The following is a 20,277-nucleotide window of genomic DNA, read 5'->3' as shown; positions in this document are numbered from 1 at the left end:
TGTATTTATTTGGTACCTCACACGCGCCTGCGCCCAATGCAAGAGTGGCTCAACAGCCAGTGGTGTCAGGCCAGCGGACAATGGGACGATCTAGTGGTGGTCTTGCAGGCCTTGCTTCTCTCGCTACAGTGATGGTCGAAGGAAAACCTGGTAATAGGGAAACCATTCGCCACCCCAGCAGTGGAAGCCACTCTAACCACAGATGCATCCCTCACAGGATGGGGGGGCTCACCTATCCCATCAGACTGCTCACTGAGTTTGTACTCCGAGCGTAGCTTCCAATCACTTAAACTTGCTGGAGCTACTTGCTGTGTTCAAGGCACTGAAAGCCTTCCAGACACACCTACAAGGGAAAACACCTACAAGGGAAAACAGTGATGGTCCTCACGGACAGCACCACAGCCATGTACTACCTCAACAAGCAAGGGGGCACTCACTCTCCAGTACTGTCCAAGCTGTCCCAGAACATCTGGAAGTGGGCTCTCAGACACATGTTCCTATTGTCACAACATGTACCAGGGGAACTCGATCTGTTAGCAGACAAACTCAGCAGAGACTTCCCTCTGCCCTCAGAGTACGAATGGCGGTTACACGAAGACATCGTCTTCGTCTTCACACAATGGGGCTTCCCAGAATTAGACCTGTTCGCAACTCTGGAGAACTCACAATGCCCAGATTATGCCTCCAGATACCCTCAGAACCGCTCCAAGGGGAACGGTCTCTGGATACCATGGTCAGGGAAATTTGTTTACGCTCCCCCCCTCCCCCCCTGACTCCTCTGCTGAACAAGATAGTGCACAAGATATACCAGGAACCAGTCACCATGATACTGATAGCCCCGATGTGGGCCCGCCAACCATGGTTTGCGCACCTGATGGAGATGTCCCTGTCCCCACCGGTGAAACTGCCCTGCCCGTACAACATGCTGTCACAGGACAAGGGCAAGAAACTACACCCATGCCCACAGAACATGAACTTAGCAGCCTGGCTCCTGAGGTCATAGAATTTGGCCATTTACAGCTCCCACAGAGATGCATGGACATTCTCAGAGAAGCAAGAAAACCCAACACTCGCCACTGCTATTCTAGCAAGTGGAAGAGATTGGTCATCTGGTGTAGAGGTAAGAGCATCAACCCAGTTCACTGCTCTCCCACACAAATTGTCCTTTACCTGACCTATTTACTGGAGTCGGGTCTAGTGTTCAATTCTATTAAAGTCCATCTAGCAGCACTTTCTGCATACACCACCTCTCAACTTAAGGTGTCATGGTGGAAAGTCCCAGTTATCAAAGCCTTCATGAAGGGGGTAAGAGAATACACCCTCCGATAGCAAACCCAGCTCCCGGCTGGGACCTTAATGTGGTACTTACCAGGCTCATGGGCTCAACCTTTGAACCCATGCACAAGGCAACTCTTAAGGACCTCACCCTTAAGACTGCTTTCCTAATAGCTATCACCTCCATTAGGAGAGTAAGTGAACTACAGGCTCTTTCTGTTCTAGACCCCTTAGTAACAGTTCACAAAGATAAGGTGGTTATACGCACACACCCAAGGTTTGCACCCAAATTCATATAGAAATTCCATGTCAACCAGTCAATAGAACTACCAACGTTCTTTCAAAACCCTTCCAATTTGGGAGAAAAGAGCCTGCATACACTCGATGTGCGCATAGCTGTCATGTTTTATAATGAAAGAACTAGACCATTGAGAAAGACTAATCAGTTCTTTGTCTCGGTGGCAGCAGGAAGAGCAGGATATGCAGTCTCAAAGTCCACTATATCTAGATGGATTGTTCAATGCATCACTCTGTTACACTCTTGCTAAGAGAGAACTACCCTTCAAGCCAAGAGCACACTCTACTCAAGGCACTGGGGCATCCATAGCATTCATTGCAAATGTTCCCCTTGAGTCCATTTGGAAAGCGGCAACCTGGATTCTGTACACACCTTTACAAAACACTACTATCTAGATGCTCACTCTAGATCTGATTTGCAGGTGGGACAAGCAGTATTAAGACATCTTTTCTCTACTGTTCCTTCTCACAACCCACCTCCAACTCCGGGTACTGCTCGCTAGTCTATGCACAGCATGTGATTTTAAGCAGATTAACAAACATCAGAAGACAATGCATTACTTACCGTAAGAGCATTTCTTACCAGTACTGACATCCTGCAGGACTAGACAGTTTCCTCATAACATGTGAGCAAAAGCCCATTGGAGACTTCACTGTAAAAAGTCAAGACATGGTGACAAAAGCAAAATGTTTGGGGGTCCATAGAATATGGAGGGAAAGTTGCTGAAAGAGAACTTTCCTAATGGACAATAAAATTATTCTATTGGTTGCTGATCACACCACAAGGCATGCTTGAAGCCAACTGACCAATAGTGACTGCTAAGTCAGTTACTATATTCAAATTTCTTAATTGAAATTTTACGAGTATCAAACACAAAATATTACACTGCATGGCGGTAAAGCATCAGAAGTTGGCAAGTGAAAGACACCAAAAAGGACAAGGAAACAACCAGCAACCATTGGTGGGGCGGGGGATAGGGGAGAGAATCGGGTGTTAGTTACAGAGGGGACGCAGCCCCTCAAACAGTCCCTGCGCGAGGTGTTTAGAACAGGTGACGGCCATGGCGGCATCAGCGGTAGTCCAGAAGGCCGAGAGACCTCACATAGCATGTGAAGTCCTTATTGTACCTTTTCACATAAGGCAGGAAACAGCTCAAGTAAAAAAAAGAATAACTCCTGCCCCTATCCTGCATGTCAGTTCAATTTTTTTCAGTCTGCAGCAGAGACCACGTCAGAGTTCACCAATCATCCATTGACTGGGTAGCCATCCACCTCCAATAGGTACCCACGGCCACCCTAGTGGCTAATAGCGTTGTGTGCACGAGAGGACTGTTGTGGTGCGGTCCCCACAGCCCTCTGCCCCTGAAAATACCCATGAGACAAACTATCTGGTCCATCAAGAGGGATACTGTGATACCATGGATCGTAACTAATAAACCAGGCCAGTAATGGACTAGCTTGGGACAGTGCCACCAGATGTGAATATACATGCTATGCCCCCACAGCTGCAACAGCATATACCATCACCTCCTCTGGGTCCCATGCACCTCAACCTTTCTGGGGTGACGAGCTATGAATCTAACCCCCCTTTCAGAATATTGCACACTGTGGGGTCCATCTTCAGATCCCTCCATTCCTCCCGCCAACCCTCTTCTGGAATCTCCTCTCACAGTTCCCTGTGCCAGGCATGTTATTCCACTGCAGATTCTCATTCCACGGGGCCCCCCAATATTTATATAACTGTGATATCAGTCTTCTTGAGTCTGACGTGGAGAAAGTCACCCTTTCAAACTCTGTAAGAGCTCTAATGGCTGCCGCTCTATTACATGGCTGCAGAGTCCAGTACTGCAACTGCCAGTATCCGAAGCGCTCTTTCTTTTACCCAATTATCAAACAGGTGTACCAACAATTCACCCCGCCCCTGCTGTCCTCCACACTGCACAGGACCCCCCTTTCCCCCCCTTTCATAGGCCGGAAGGAAGTCTGGATTACCATGTATCGGAGTGGCTGGGTACGGAAACGAGGATAAGCCCCTCCTAGTGACCGCCCTGCCCCACGCACTGGTGGTTGACCTATTCCTCCAAATGGTACCACCATTTAAGTGTGTTCTGGTTAACAGTTATGCAGCCCTCTCAGCTTGGTGGCCTGGTAGTAGTGCTTCAGATTTGGGAGTGCAACCCTGCCCCTGTTCCTTGGTCTGTAAAGGGTCGCTCTGGCAATAATCATACTCCCTCCCTGCCAAAAAAATGACACAATGTTTCGCTGTGCTCTCCTTAGGGCTTGGGAAAAAACTCCCAGACTCTGCGCCATTAAGTATTTTTGTACTTTAATTAGTGGTCAGTCAAAGTAAGACGCCCTCTTCATGATTACACATGTTGCGGCTCGGCTGAGCCTTTCTCAAATCAGGGCAGAAACACTTTAAGCAAAGTTTCCACGTGACAAGCCGATTCTGGAAAGCTGACGCGAGAGACAGAAGCTGCACGGACGATGGGATTAAACCCTTTTATAACTTAGCCGATTAATTGTCACATGGTAACTTTGCTTAAAGTGTATCTGCCCTGATTTGAGAAAGGCTCAGCCGAGCCAAAACATGTGTAATCATGAAGAGGGCGTCTTACTTTGACTGACCACTAATTAAAGTACAAAAATACTTAATGGCGCAGAGTCTGGGAGTTTTTTCCTTAAATTTTATAAAAGTGATGCAAAGAAAGAAATACTTTGTTATCCCTACCTCTCGGGGGTTTCCCTGCCTCAAAACTAATAATCAGGCTGTCAGACTGTATGTCAAAATTAATGTCCACCATCCTGTGTTGCAACCTACTTCTATCCCCCACGCTATAACTAAAGAGAAAATGCTGCTGAACAAATTTCCTTCTTCAGGAGGAGGACTACCTTCTCCTGGCGTACGGGTATGGTCTCAAGCAATGTTAATTTCCAAAATATATCCAAGGGGGCAATGACTTCCTTTCCCTGGCTTACAATTCCAACAAGTACTGTTACCAGGAGGATGACTCCCTTCTCCTGGTATCTGTAGGCACGTTCCAATATAGTTCAGTACAGCACCAGGGAGAATGACTCCCTTCCCCTGGTATCCAATCCTTAGGTGTATTGTTTCACACAAATGTCCTGGGGTTTATTCTGCGACTTTCTCCAAGTCTCCACATAGTGCCAAGTTCCTTTCAGGTTTCTGGTGGACTGGTCCCTGCCAGTCTGGTGAGGAAGACTTCCTCTATTTCTCATAATACTTCTCTTATCTCTGCCACTGAAATGAAGGACGTTCCCTCCTAGGTTCCCCTTGTGTTGGTTGGTGGCCTAATCCTTCCCTTGTTAGTGGACTTCTCTGCCACTGTGGTCAGGGGGTTTCCTCTCTCAGACCCCTCTGCTTATGGTAGGAGTCCTTGACCCTTCCCTGGTGATCAGTGGTTTTATCTCTGCCACTTTGGTGAAGTGTGTCCCCTCTCAAGCCTCCCCATTCGTGGTAGGGGTCTCTGCCACTGTGGTGAGGGATGTACCCTCTCAGGGTTTTCTGATTATGGTAGAGGTCTTCGACCCCTCCAAAATACCGATCCCAGACCAACCCATCTCTAAACCTCCTTCGTTCTATACTTCCCACCTTGCACTCCCACATCTCTGCTCCCCGCCCCGCCCAACCCCATGCCACTCCCATAGCCGACCATACACCAGAATTCTCTCAACTATCCTGCGTACACATCAACACCAGATTGGTCGCCAAAAATAAACACCACCTTTTGACCTCATAGTCACTGAAAACCGAGACATCCTATTCTGCACTGAAACCTGGTTGACAAGAATTTCAACCCCATTGCACACAAGGCCTTCCCATCTGGCTACTCCCTGCTTGTACATACAGGCCCAGCAGAGTGGGGGATCTTGCCATTCTCCACAAACTCCCAGTTTCTGGCGAATTGCCAAATTCAAATCCCTCTGCATCATCCACAAGGCTGTTTGGGCCTGGGGACCACACTATCTTCAACTTTATCTCACCAAATACTCTCCCACCAGACCACTTCGCTCCTCTGGCACCAACTCTGTGTGTAAAGCGCTTTGCTAATCAGAGGGCAGGGGGCCGCTCACTTTCCTCTGCAGGTTCCCTCCTTTGGAATGGCTTCCCCCTGCCCTGCACCTTCAGCTGGATCTTCTCAAATTCTGGAAGCTCCTTAAAATGTTCCTCTTTTTCTCCTTCCCTTGCCTTCTCTCCTCTGCTAATCCCACAGTTGCTGAATTGGAGTCCTTGGCCTTTATGCATCTTCAGGGCCCTGACCTCCAACACCAATTCTTACCAGCTCCCGTCTTCCACAGCACTTTGCACCTGCACACCCTCCGCTCTGGAGACTCGCACTTGCACCTCCTGTGGCTCAGGCCATGTAGCACTCTTGATTCCTAGCACTTTGTCCTTGGCTCACCCACGGGCTCGAATTCCCCATCACTTGCCCACTCTTCCCCCTTCGTTTTTGCACTTGCACATTCTGAATACTCACAAGGCATAGTAGGTTCGCCCCCCCTTCCCTCTTCCACCTCTGTATTGTATATTGTATTTTGTAATGTATTACCCACTCCCCCTACCTCCCTGCGTGCTCTTTGAAACAGTATGTTCCTATTTTATAAGCACCTAACAAGCAAACCATACATAAACGCCTTTCATTAATATCCACAGAGAATCTTCCTTGCAGCACTAAACGTAAATCTATTCTCATAAAGTTCCACCTCAGCCCTTCCGTCACTCAATTTTCCTCTCGTCTATAGGCCTTGCGGCTATGACCGAATTTTCACTGACTCTCTGCAACTCCCACTCAACAACCCTGCTACAGCACCCCCGCTCACTTTGCTAGGCGATTTCAACATCTGGTTTGATGTCTCTGCCAACCCCATGACCCGCTCCCTCACTGACAATCTGGAAGCTCTTGGACTAACACAACTGATTTCCCACCTGACCCACATTGCAGGGTACACCCTTGACACACTATTCTGCACATCAGGCCTAGCCTTCCCACTTGTCCCCTCATCTGGACTGGTCATCACGCTATACCCTTCTCACTTCAACACCACTCTCCCACCACACCACTTCCAGCAAACATCTCCTGAACCACCTCGGCCACCCTCCCTTTGGAATAATATCAACCCACACCGGGCCAATTCCCTTCTTCACACTCGTTGATCTCTCTCACAAGGAAGGACACCCCTCCATTGACAACTTCGATCAATGGCTTTCCAAAGCTGTAACCCCCCCCCCCCCATACCAACCCGTCGCTCCTCCCAACGGATCAAGCCCACACCAACAGTGGTACACCCCTTTCCTCAAAACCCTCAAGTGTTGCCTAGAGCAAACTTGGACGACGAACCCTAACCCATAAAACAAAACTGTCTTCACAAGACTGAACAGGGCATACCTGTACGAAATCAAGAAAGCCAAAAAAAACACTATGGAAACAGAATCTCGAACAATCCATGTAGGGAATTCCCTATTTGTTGCCTAATCTCCACCCCCCACCCCCCAACTCATGGGCTCTCTACAATGAACTGTCCAACAATGTTCATAACTAAACGTGAGCTCGGATTCCCCATATCCACATCCTGCCCTCTCTCAAACCCAATCTTTTTCTCACCATCCCTACCAACGTTCTATACATTCAGACCTCTTTCTTGGGTCGATTTCTGCAATCTGCTAGCATTTAGCTGACCCATTGGACTCACCTGGCGATCTTTTCCCGCTCCCTTAACCCCCATCTAAAAAAGATCCTCACCTCCACCTGTGCAGGCAGCGTAGCCCGCACCATCATCAATACATCCCTCTCATCTGAACCTTCCTAGAGGCCTTCAAAACCACTCATGTCTAACCGCTACTCTGACAAACCCGGCCTCGACCCACCCTCCCCATCAAGCTACTGCCCAATCTCCAACATCCGCTTCATTGCTAAACTAATGGACTGCGCGGCATAGAAGCAACTTGGCCTCTTCACAGAAGCTAATAGACTCCTCGACCCAGCCCAATCGGGGCTCGGGCTTCTGACCCCTCTGTGAATCGCAATCCTCAATGGCCTCTATCTGGGATGACCTGAAAAGAACTGCCAATTTCAGAAGGGTGTGCTGCACTAATCCCCAAGGTTCTATCCGTGGCCTTTGATGCATCGACCACAAGATAATCAGGCACCGACTCCTCACCCCAGGCATCAAACATTCTGCTTTTAATCAGATAATCTAATTTATTTCTAATCGCTCGCAAATAATTCTCCTTCTACCTTTCTCCTCTGCCCCTTGCCCTGTCACAAAAAGGGTCCCACAAGGAGCCACCTTTTCACCCCTCCTTCAACATCTACCTAAGCCCACTGCCGGCTGTCATCCGCTCTCACAACCTTACCTGCTACAATTACGTAGACGCCCAGATCATTTTCAAAATTCCCACAAATCCAGCCTCCTCACTTCCCGACCTCACCTCTTGGCCCTCGGATATGGACCTATGGATAATCACAAACCTACCTACTCCTCAAACCGGGCAAACCAGAACTCCTAATATGCTGCAAAACTGCTCTGATTCCCCAAACTTTACCATGGGAGCCCCACCTGCCGCGTCCACCTCCTGTAAAAAAAATATTTTTCATGGACGCAGACCTTTCTCTCTCAAAACACATCAACTATGTATCCAGAACCTGACACTTCCACTTACGCATCCCAAAGCGTAGGTTTCGCTATGTCTCCTATCGTCCGCAATACTGGCCATCATCTAAACTATGCCAACTCCCTCTATCTCGGCGTAGCAGCACGCCAGCTCTGGAAACTCTAACAAATCCAAAACTCAGCAGCCAGACTGCTTCTTGCCCTCTCGCCCAGAGAACATATCACCTCCGCCCTCAGAGTATTACACTGGCTCCCTATTAGCCTAAGAGCGACCTTCAAAGCCATGTGCACCACACAGCAAGCCCTTCATAACACAGGACCAGGGTTAGTACAGAATAAAATGCCAACCCTCAAACCTCATATCGGGTTCAGCTCTCTTCCTCGCAATTCTCCCTCACCACTCCACCAGATTTGGCGGCTTGGCCTTCTCTATCCTAGCTCCCACTATCTGGAATACTCTTCCTCTGCACATCTGCCGCACCAAGAACTAACTTTACTTCAAAAAAAAGTCCTCAAAACCTGGCTAATTGATGCATTATCCTGAAAAATGTCCTTAACCTTCCAATTCCCAATCTGAGCAGATGAACACTGAGCATCAGGCAGCGCCAGCCATTTACATGGCGACACCAGCCTCACAGCATCTAGTGGTGCTGGCCGTTCTCACGACGGCCTGGACCACAAACCCTATCAAACACCAGTCTGGACCGTGGTTCCGACAAGCACCACCGACTGGAACACAGGCCTTCATATCGTTTTTCACTCTATGAAATGTCACAGGATTGATTAGTCACTGAATCTGGCATGAATGGGGAAAACAGGCAAATCGTACTCCGTGGTTGTTATAGAATCACCACCATTGCACTTTGACAGATTAGAATGTACTGCAGGGGAATTGTCATGGGAGGAATTGTGCCATGGCCATGGCCATGTCTCCTGCCAGAAGGCCATGTGGGGGTTTCTTGTACATTACTATGGGGAGACAATCGAGAACTAGCCCAGAATCCCACTCGACAGACTTGAGGGATGGGCAGGTATCTCGCATGGATGTACCTACAGGGTGGGCTGCCCTTGGTAAACCTTACAATTGGGAAGGTTCAGTTCCTGTACGATATCTGTGTAGATTCTCCATGCTATCCACCTAGAAGATCCTGTAAGCATAGACTGTTCTCCTCTACTTAAAATAATTGTTGAAGCATAGACTGTCGCTGTTGCTTACTGTTTGATCCCAGCTGCAAGAATCGACACTTGTTTGGGCGCACATACAACATATCACCACCAAATCTGCTAGATTCGTATAATGTACCACCCTGGTGGACACTGTCTGCAGGCATGGCTACCGGCACATGTCAGAATACAGCAATCACTATGACAAATTTGGTCGTGCTGGTCACTTGTTCCACCTACTTACACCAGACTACGCCTCAACACCTGTATGCAGCAAAGAACTATGACAAATGTGGGCACGCTGAACACATAGTGAGTCTCTAGCACTCACGCCACCACCTGACTCCCCTCAGCACCCATCCACGTGCCTGACCTTATGGGTTGCTCTCTACCAGAGCCTGATCAGTCCTCTTAAGCCTTATTTGGCCAAATGCACACATCTTACTCCGTGACCTCCAGCACTCATGACTTCGGTCCCCAAGCGTGTTTCCACCACTGGTGCATTACAACTATAATTCTGTTAAAAGGCGCTATATAAATGACAACTACAATTACAATTGCTTCAGAAAAGCAGCTGAAGCTTGTGTGGTGCCCCAACTAAGCCCTTTATAGGTATCCCAATTACGGTCCATGGGTTCCAGGATTTTACTGTGACAATATTTCTAGGAACTCTGCTCCTGAACCATGCTGATAAAGCCATTCCCGATTTTCTTTTATGATGGGGTTACCCTCCTGTTTCACCTCACTTGTCACAGAGCCCTGATGTTTCTGATATCCTTCTCGCCCAACTCTTGTTCCATGCCCATTAATTCTCTTACCAACACAATACCACTTGACAACATTTTGATAGTCAATCTACCCCCATTTTAGTAGGAGAGATGCATTCTGTCTAACCGGACCCGTCGCATCCAAGTTCATACATATACCTTAGTTACAGCTGTATCATACCCATCTAGCTGCTAAAAATAGTCAGTATGCACTCTGTAATACTCTAAAGGGCAGAATGTTCCCAAATAATTGTAGGACACATTGGCGGTTAAATGGTTGGTTATTTTCTTCAAACATTCTTACAGCAGTAAATGCCATAGGAGATTTTCCTTCCTTTTTAGACGTGGGGGGCATGGGCACTTGATCTTTAGTACCATTTTTTTCCCCCCCTTTTCCGTTTTAGCGATCACCGAAATGCCGCCTACCGAAGTGTCCATGAAGTCTATGATTGTTGACTGTTATCCTTGGATTGGTGTGTTTTTACTTGTTTTAGCCTGATGCCCACATTTTTCCCCTTGTTTTTGTTTTTGGTCACAGGTCAATAGCCATGTGGTCAAATTACTAGATTTATTTTTTGCCCGTTTGAGACGCTGGGCCGCTTTTTTTCCATTCTTTCTTTGGTCTCATCGCTACCTGTATAGACTCCTCATTTGTAATTTATAGTAATGGCTTGGGCTGTCACTACTTATTGGCACAATTTTTCCCTTGATTTCCTCCATTGCTTTAGACAAGATTTTCCTGACAAAATTGAGTCCATATCCTTGGTCTCTTGTACCTTCTTCTCTTCCTTCTCCTGTACCCCTTCTACTACTTTGGATTCCCTCTGGTTATTGTTACCAGTATCTCGCTTTCCCGTGGTTCTCTCCTTCTGCCAGTGCCAGGGTTTGTCATATTGTTATCCTTTGGCACCCCCTCCATTCCTGTAGAATTACCTTTCAAGTACAAACACAACAAATCCAACATTTCTGCTTGTCTTGCGTTTCACACCAGATTAAATTGCAAAGTTTTAGGAGTATTTTCAAAGCAAAATGTGTCGCCTTGTTATGCATTAGGGTGGCACTAATTCTTTCTGATGTAATAATTCCACTAATTTCCCTGCTGTCTCCACCACTAAAGATTTCCACTTAGGGATTGTTCAATAAGCCTGTCGATCTAGGTGAGGCCTATAATCTATGCAATACTTTCTGTGACATAGATTCACCAATGGTCCCAACCAATTCGACATAGGTGGGATTCTGCTCCACAGTTCAAAAAGAAATAAGGAAATCCTGGTTTTTAGCAACGTTTTAACACAATTATTTGTAATATCCACTTGACAACAGAAAGTTCCAACACTTGACCGATCTACCAAAGAAAACAAAAGGTTCTTTCTTTTCTTGGAATAAGAATGAGCTTCAGAATGATCTTCTTCACATGAGCAGCAATAATTGTATTTGTCAGGATGATTTACCCACACTGAATACTTCTGAAGAAATGTAAGTCCTCGACAGCAGGTTTATACAGTTCTTTCTTCAGCACGACAACCAATATAAGTTGATTTTGTTAGGACCACTTTACAGCACTCCATTAACTGCTACCTGGTCTACTCCCCTATCAAGCCTATTTCTTCAATGGTTTGCCATCCGGGTATACTGCCCTGCCTGAACAGCGTTTCACAAAACATGCTTTAGTGGTAACTTTCAATTTATAACCGCTTCATAACAACTTCACAATGTTCGTTATTTTGCAGCATTAGACATTTAGCAACTTCTCAGGGAAACCATATTCACATTGGTGCTTTTACTCCTCGCCCTCTGAATAAACTTTTTCAGAAGGGCAGCCTTTTTGACACGTTTGTTCCGTCACTGCACAACTAACCAGATACTGACAAGGAAAGGGTGTTTTTCAGTTCCTTTCTCGGTTTTGGCAATGTGTGTTTATATCAGCTGTTATGTTTAACAAAACCTGCATAGCAAATTTCACAACCCTTGGGTCTTCATTAATCCCTTTCTGCCTTTTACAATATCTGTTGGGTTTATATTGTTTAGCTTTTAGTTTCTCTTGGCTAATGGTTGCATGCCTTCGCTTTTAACAATGTTGCCCCTCCGGTTTGTTGGCTTTTCTATAAACTTGCATGCTTAAATTTAGTGACTTGGTTTCACTGAATACAACTATTGCTGTTTTTCAATGTTTCGGTATTCAAAAGCACTACTAACACTTCTTTCACTCATACGCAAGTAAAACTGCCTGCCTGGAATACGCGAGCAGTCTCGAAGCCCTGCAGAGTCACTTCCAACTTTTGAACTCACTTGTAAATCGCACGCTCTCGATCCTCTCAGCATTTTCAGGTCTTCTGCTGCAGTGGCTCCTCAAGACCCGGCAAACAACTTCTCCTGGTCCGCCTTTGACCATACCACTTGGTGTTGGAGCTTTCTTTGCTCCTGAGTCTCTGGTGCATGCCAACCACCGGAGACCTCTTGAGAGGGAAAATGTCTCTTTGCTGCTTTCGCTTCCTCCTGCGCAGCCTCTGCACAACAGGCCTTCAAAGGGCAAGTGTTCATTTTGCACGCGTCCTGCTGCACAATCGGAGGCATAGACCCTTTTTGAACTAGCCACTGGCTTTGGCTTCACAGTGGTCCTGGTGTCTTCTTTCCTCCAGTCCCTTCCTCGGCTACATACACAGTCTGCACTGCTCGCTCTGACAACAGCCTCTTCCTTCTCCTTCTCTTCTCTCTAATGCCTGCATCCGAGGGGGCTTTTTAAGCCTTCAGTACTCGCTCAGGTCGGATGCAGATGGCACAGACAAATGCGCGGCATGGACAACGCTGATCTGGGACATGTTCCACCCATCCGATGATATGCCCCCATGAACACCCCGATCATGACAGGAAACACTTGAGGTGCGCCCAATTAACCACCCCCTGACAACAAATGCCACTCCCCAATTGGAACACTATAACTGAAGCCACAGCCCCAAACACCAAAGCACCGGCCCGACGGAGATCATGCGTAGCACAAGCACGTGTAGGAAGTTGTTTAATGGTTTTGTTGTTGTAGATTAAATGCAGGCATGTGATACACAAACCGAAATGCATGATTGTAATTAAGTAAATGCCAATAAAAACATTTCAAAATAAATAAATTCAGTTCTCCCTCATGTGTGGGTTATTTACATTCATGAATTGACCGCTCCTGCAGTAGTGTTCCTCCATAGCCCTCTTCCTCTTTCCAGTACTTGGGGAATTATGGGACTTGAAGTCCCGAGTAACAATTGGAGTTCTTCAATTTTGAAATTGGGGTTTCGGGGAAAGTTGAACAAGGGGGTTTCCCATTCCGCCTGACCTGCTTCCCCCCCCTCCTCCAACCCCCTCATGTGATCCTCCCGCAGAACACCACCACCAGGGTTGGTATCAGAAAGTGCCTGCCTTCCCCAGACCACATGAGAAGGGTTGCAGGCTATTTTTCGGTGGGAATAATTGCTGATTCATCACAACCCATCCACCCCCCACCAAATCAGTCCAGATCCAAATGATAGCAGACCTGCTGGGGGTCCCATTGAGGTCAAAGGGGAACGACGCAGGAAGAAAAATCTTTCCAAACACCCTGCAATCTTGGTGTGGATTATTTGTCCTGAAACTTAAATGTGGGTTATAGGAACATGCTTCTAACTGGGGCAGCTCTGGGTTTTCACTGCAGCAAAAGCAAATCCTATTGCACCTTTTCTGTTGTGAGTGCAGTTCATAATTGATATTGTTGCAATGTAGGCTGCTCTTGGTGTGCAGTCAGCTGCTCCTGACAGTGACCACCTCTGCTGTGAGGGCAGTTATTGGTGGTGTGACTGCAGACGGGGGTCTACTCTAGCAATGCTATCTCTTCACTCATTTCTGTACTGTCCATCCTGATTGCTAGCTGTCTTTTTCTCCTGCAGGACTGCACGTGCTAATAACCCTGGCACAGCCCTGACCCTGGTCTCGCACGAGGAGCTCCCCCGTCTGGCTGAAGTGGAGGAGGCGCTCACAGGAGGTGAGTGATTTCTCCCATCTTAATTGTAATGTGCAGTGCCTTGGGATTTTTGCAACGTTGAACAATAAAATAAAGGGACTTGCCCAAGATCTTGCAGTATGTTAGTGGGTGGGTCAACTCCAGAAATTCTTGAACCCACTACCAGAACCATTGACTCCTAGGTGGAGACTTCTCCCCTCAGATCCGGTTGGTTTTCCATTCCTTAGGATTGCTATATTGGATAGTTTTCATAGCAAGTTTACGGTTTGTTGGTTGAATAATTGTGTGCAGCATCTAGCAATATACTGAAAACGGCATCTTCATAATGTGACTGTTGTCTTGGTGGCCAATGGCAAGGGGTATGTTTAATGTATTACAGCTACACAAGCTGTACATAGTCTTCCCATCTAGCGTCTCTAGTAATTGTACTTAATTTGCCCAAAGCTGAAAAATTTGTGTTATGGCTGTTAAGATGGATTTCTCAAATCTGGCCTGGTGGATAGATTTTAGGAGGCCACCCTAGTTATAGTGTACAGGGAACTCTGAGAGGTTAGCCAAACCCAATCAGGGTAAGTGTGGAGAGTGGTCAAGGCTTAGCCTTAGGAGAGGTGAGTGGGATCAGGGCTCCACAATGAGTCCACACAGTGAAATACACAATGTTTCTACTTAGACAGGTAAGTACAAACATACTATGTCAATTATAGTCAGAAAAACAAACTAGGAAAAAATCAATCTAGCAGGTAATGTGATCACACAACACTCTACATTTAAAAAATAGTCACCTTTTGGATATCGAAATGCATACACAATTCACCTAACACCCTAAAGGGAAGGTAAGTAGTTAAGCAATGAGAAAACCAGTTCACAAGAGTAGAACCCCCTAACTTGAGTTGTGAAGGCATCATGAAGTAGACACAGACCACCGAATAAAGTTTGGGCTATACACTTTTATGAAATCAAATGTAAGATTCGAAAAAGGCCCAACTTGCCCTATGCTAAGGTGGGATTTCTCTCCCTAAAGGAAATTAAAGATAGGCAGATATTTGATTTAGACTTCCTGACACAGACTGTGTCCAAAACCTATACGTGCCCGTACATCTGTTTATATACAATGTGTAGGGATGTCAGCGTCAAAATAAGCATTGTTCAAATAAAAGTTCAGAATTCCCGTTGACCAAGTTGAAAATGGTGCACATTGCAAAGGGATTCCCTTCCCCAAGATTGTAAGTGTTCCACCATTCCAAAACGATAGAATTCCATGGGAAACTTGCCAGCTCCTCTGGTTTGGTTACTTTTCACCAATATCCTATAGTTCTATTCTTTGAATAGAAAGGAAAGCTTGTGTGATCTGAATCAATCACAAGCTTCTTTGTGGGTGCTTTCAGTGGCTTTTCCATAGATGGGTGCACTCGGTCAAGGTGCAGTTGTCAGACCACACTGTCCACTCATTATAGGCCGCCCAACCGATACACCTTACTGGCTAATTTATATGCTGTGTTGCCACTGCTTCAGCTTTACAGTGGTGCTTGGTTCATTCTCATTTCACATCCTCCTGATGCTTTATCATCTTTTGCCACCATTCACTTGTTGGACTTTCACATATTCTCCTGGCTCTTGCCAATGCTTGTTGTTCATGTTGCATATTTCTTTATACTATTATGGCTCTTGTAGATGCTTTTTTCCAGTGCTTGCTTACACAGTTCCTTATATCAGAAAGTTCCACAAGATTGTTTTTAATCAGATTGGTAGTGCTTATTTACATTTTCATTTGTATCGGTATTCAAAAAGTACTTGTTTTCATTCAAATCGACATTCATTCAATGCTTTGCATGCTCGCCTGCTGTCCTGGTGTCCCCTATCCTCGGTTGACTCACCAGTCGGACCTTATAGCGAGGCTTCCAGCTTTCAGCTGCCATAAGCGGACACTCACGTGAAGCTCCTCGCTCCTTCTCTCCAGAGTCTCTCCGTGGCCTCGCTCATACCTCTGATGCGTCTCTCGCAGCCCAGGTCTCACTTAACAGCTTCGCCTGGTCTTTCCACCACCAGTCTCCAGCTTCCTTCAGCCTTGCTTCCTGCTACATACACTCTGCATCTTTAAGGGGTCTCGAGCACTCTGTCAGCCATGCTGCCTTCGAGTAAATGTCTGCTCTCGTCCCACAGTCCGTAGACCAGCTTCCACAGCGGACTCAATTTTTGCTGTACTTCCTGCTTTTAAACTTCCCGCCAGGTTGATCAGTCCATAAAGGACTAGACCGCTCATTGCTGACTCGGGAGGCCTGTGAATTGGGTTGTCCAACCCAGCCCATTAAGACGAGATAGCCATACTTTGTGTTGAATGGAGATACAGAATATACTCAAACATCAATAATAAAACTGACTCAGGAAGTTGGCAAAGTGTGTCTGTTTTAATATCAATGATCTGAAACAGGGAGTTACAACAAATATCAACAAACTTGCTCGATCTTCTCACTCAATGCATTTCATAATAAAACCAACTTCTATACTAAAAGCTCATCATCATTGATGTCAATCTACGTTGCAATCTACAAAAAACTACTTGGGGATTTGATAGAATTACAGGGAACATCTAGGTATATGTTCCATACTGGTCAGGGAAGGTGATTGGGTCTCTAACATCAGGTGGGGCAAATAAGCCCTCCTCTAGTGCAGGTCACTACAAAAGTCATCAAATACAAAACTGCCCATTGGTTATACAAACTATAGGGCTCTCGATTACGTGTTCCTCTGTGATTGGTTGGCACCCTTGTACACCTCTGTAATATTCCACACAGGCAAGCAGCATCCAGGTGCTGGTGGGCTGGTCCTAACCATAGCTTCCCACCAATTAGCTTGTCATCCATCATCACCCTTGCAGTCTCCCAGTCAATTAAGGCTTTGAACTTGACCTTGGAAATGTTCCCTGTGCTTGAGAATAAGAGGGAATATAGGCATACTCTGTCTTCTTGGTTTCGATACAACTCGTCCTAGTGCCTATTTTCATCCAACCACGTGACTGCAGACCATGTTTCAGAGCATTTCTGCATTTAAAATACTATTATATTATGAACCTCTGATGTCTTCAATGGTCTTGCTCCTCACTTAAGACAGGAGTTTTGTTCTTTTCAAATGCTCTGTAACTACTGTATGAACATTCAGGCCCACGCTGGCCTTGACATCCTGGTGTTGGGCCTACTAAACATTTCCTTGATTCACCTCCATGGTTAAGCTCTCAATTTCTAACTGCGACACACCGAAAAATCCTTTCTGCTCACGGTGTCCAACTCTGATAAAGTCCGTTGTGGAATCATCCATAGTCCTTACGTTTCCTATGGATATACGTTGGCGCAGCGCCGCAATCTCTTCACTACATAGCCAGCCTTTGAGAATATTTTGTCTATTAGCTTTACTGCATCTGTACAATTGTAAAACGACTTGACGTTTTCTTAATTATTTCTGTAGCATGAACATCTTCATCTTGAGCTCGAAATGTTGCTATTCGAAGGGATTGTGTCCTCCGGCGTATTCCTTATCTTAAATATCTCCTTCCAGCTTTGCTGGCCTCGGAAAAATTTTCTCTAGAGGGCACTGCGCGTCGACGTCTGCCGAGTCGGTGCCCCTCGACAGCAGCCGTAACGACGTCATCCTGCCTATAAAGGCCGCGCGCAGCGTCCGTTGCTCAGTTCCGTTTTTCCGCGCTTACTCAGTGCCTTGGAATATCGTTGCTCAGTTTCGTAGAGAATTTATCCTATTTATCTCGAGATATTCGATCCATACTCGATGGCTTCCTCGTCGGAACCGACAACCCCTCGGTCCGGCTTCAAAAAATGCCGAGACTGTGGGAAAAAGATGTCGCTGACTGACCCTCACAGAGTTTGTCTGTGGTGTTTGGGAGCTGAACACCATTGTTCGGAGTGCGAGGACTGTATGTCCATGACAGCTAAGGCCCTGAAGGAGCGTAGTGGGAAGCTGGAGAAAGGTAAGACTTCAAAAGCTTCTTCTTCCTCGACGAAGTCGAGACATTCGTCTCCTCGTCACCATTCGCGCTCCAGGTCTCGGAGTGGGTCCCATCACTCCTCGAGATCGAAGCACTCGAAGAGGAGACATCGAAGATCCCCTTCTTGGTCCTCCTCTTCCTCTGTTTCTCCTAAGAGAATCCCTTGCCCCACGAAACATAGTTCCCGGGCTGAATGGGAGGAATTCCGCAAAAATATGATCGTCTTCGAGAAAGCGTCCTCGACCCCCTCGAAGACTGCCGAGAGCGATGCTCTGGTCGAAAGACCCGAAGGTCAAAAACGCTGCGAGTCGCAGTACCCGGCGAAGGAAGCTTCTCGAGCGCGTCACAAACTCTCGAGTAAAGCTATGACCTCGAAACCTTCTTCGAAGGTTCTGTCGACGCCGAGGTCGGTGTCTTCGACGCCGTTGTCGAAGGGACCTTCGACACACGGGTCTGTCGACTCGACGCCATCTTCGACACCGGCGTCGACGCCAAGGTAAGTCACGGTTGCGACGCACTCAGTGGCTATCCCCAGGTCCTCGATGACAATGGCGTTGAGATTGTCGACTTCCTCGAGCAGAATCCCAATTCTATCGAGGTCCTTGAGGCCTCCGCCTTTGTTTTCGACGCCACGCCCGAAGCCTTCGATGTCGACGACATCGATGTTTTCGAGGCCAATTACAACAAGTTTGGCACCCTCTGCCTTGGAGATGGGTTTCACACCCTTTGTGAGTTCAGAACAATTGAGAACTATGTCCTCAATTATGGAAGAGGGAGAACTATCTGAACAGGAAGACACATTTGAGTTGCAGGGACCTGCAACCCCAGTTCAAGAGGAGTTATCCTTAGAAGAACGCAGGTTAAAGGATCTCCATGATTCCTTACATGAGGCAAGTGGGTTAGACACTTCCCCCAAGGTGGAGTTCGCTAGGCCAGACCCAGGGGAGCATGCTGAAACCCCCTATAGAACCTTAATGGCCAGGATCACAGAATTTATGGGGTGGTCAACACCTTCACAGGCTTTCCAACAAGATGACCTCACGGATATTCTTGATAAAGGTCCACAGGAGGATCCTGTAGTGCCCTTTCATAAAGCTCTTCAGAGGAAAATCATGACGAACTGGGAAACCACAGATGTCGTCCCGGCAGTAAATAAAAAACGGTCTACTAAATACAGGGTATCTTCTGCAGACCCGGAGTTTTTGTCAAAACACCCATCCCCAGAAAGTCTGGTGGTACAGGCAGCATCTTCTACTGATGTCAAGACTGCTTACCCTACCGTCCCACAGGACAGGGACGATAAGAAATATGATGCTATGGCAAAGAAAGTTTTTTCGGCATGTAGCATGGCGTTAAAATCTGTTAATGCTACTTGCACCCTTGCTAGATTCAGCCATACACTTTGGGAGTGTGCTTCTACAGCGGCTGACTGCATCCCGGAGGGAGAAGAAAGGGAGGCGTTCCTAAATATCATACAGGACGGTAAAGACGCCATGTGCGAATCCCTCCAGACGGGCATTGATTCGGCTGACAGTATCAACAGAGCAATGGCGGCAAGTACAACAACCAGGAGATTCGCTTGGTTGAGAAAGTCTGGTTTTGCCCCAGATGTGCAAGCCAGGTTCTTGAACATGCCATTCGATGGCTCTTCTTTGTTTGGGAAAAAGGCGGATGCCGTTTAGAAAAACTGCAAACATCAAGGGCAGCAGCAAAATCCCTAGGCGCTGCAATCCGTCAGACACCTTTTCGTCCCACAGGAACCTCTGCGAGGGGCAAGTCCTTTCGCTTCTACTCCGCATTCGGAAGAGGTAGAGGACGACCGGCTCAAAGAGGACAAAGAAGAACTACCCGAGGTGGACGGGGTAGATATTCAAAAGCCGCAGCAACAGCAGGTGCCTCTTTACCATCGGCATCTGCATCAGCCGCCCCAAAACCACTCTGAGGACTTCCCTCACAAGACACCTGTAGGAGGCAGGTTAACTCAACATCTGGCGGAATGGCAGGCTATCACGTCAGATGCTTGGGCATTGGAAACAGTTGCCCAAGGTTACTCCCTGCCTCTCCTACGCATACCTCAGTCATCCACCGGGGATCAGCTCTCAGAAAGCTCCAGATCCGCTCCTCTTGCAGGAAATTTTAGACCTGCTAGAGAAAGGTGCCATAGA

General features: G+C 46.9%; 1 protein-coding gene across 1 annotated transcript in view; it reads left to right on the top strand.

Annotated features, from left to right (window-relative positions):
- DDX56 (DEAD-box helicase 56) overlaps window positions 1-20,277 on the top strand; it is a 786,153-nt gene that overhangs the window by 420,142 nt on the left and 345,734 nt on the right. The window contains exon 9 of the mRNA XM_069618962.1: window positions 14,045-14,139. Coding sequence (XP_069475063.1) covers window positions 14,045-14,139 — 95 coding nt within the window. The remainder of the gene's footprint in view (window positions 1-14,044; window positions 14,140-20,277) is intronic.

Source organism: Ambystoma mexicanum, chromosome 10 (genome assembly GCF_040938575.1).
Source record: "Ambystoma mexicanum isolate Mex_15411 chromosome 10, UKY_AmexF1_1, whole genome shotgun sequence".
In the NCBI taxonomy this organism is placed as follows: Eukaryota; Metazoa; Chordata; class Amphibia; order Caudata; family Ambystomatidae; genus Ambystoma; species Ambystoma mexicanum.
Note: the sequence above shows the minus strand (reverse complement) of the source record. Positions and strands in the feature narration are given on the sequence as shown.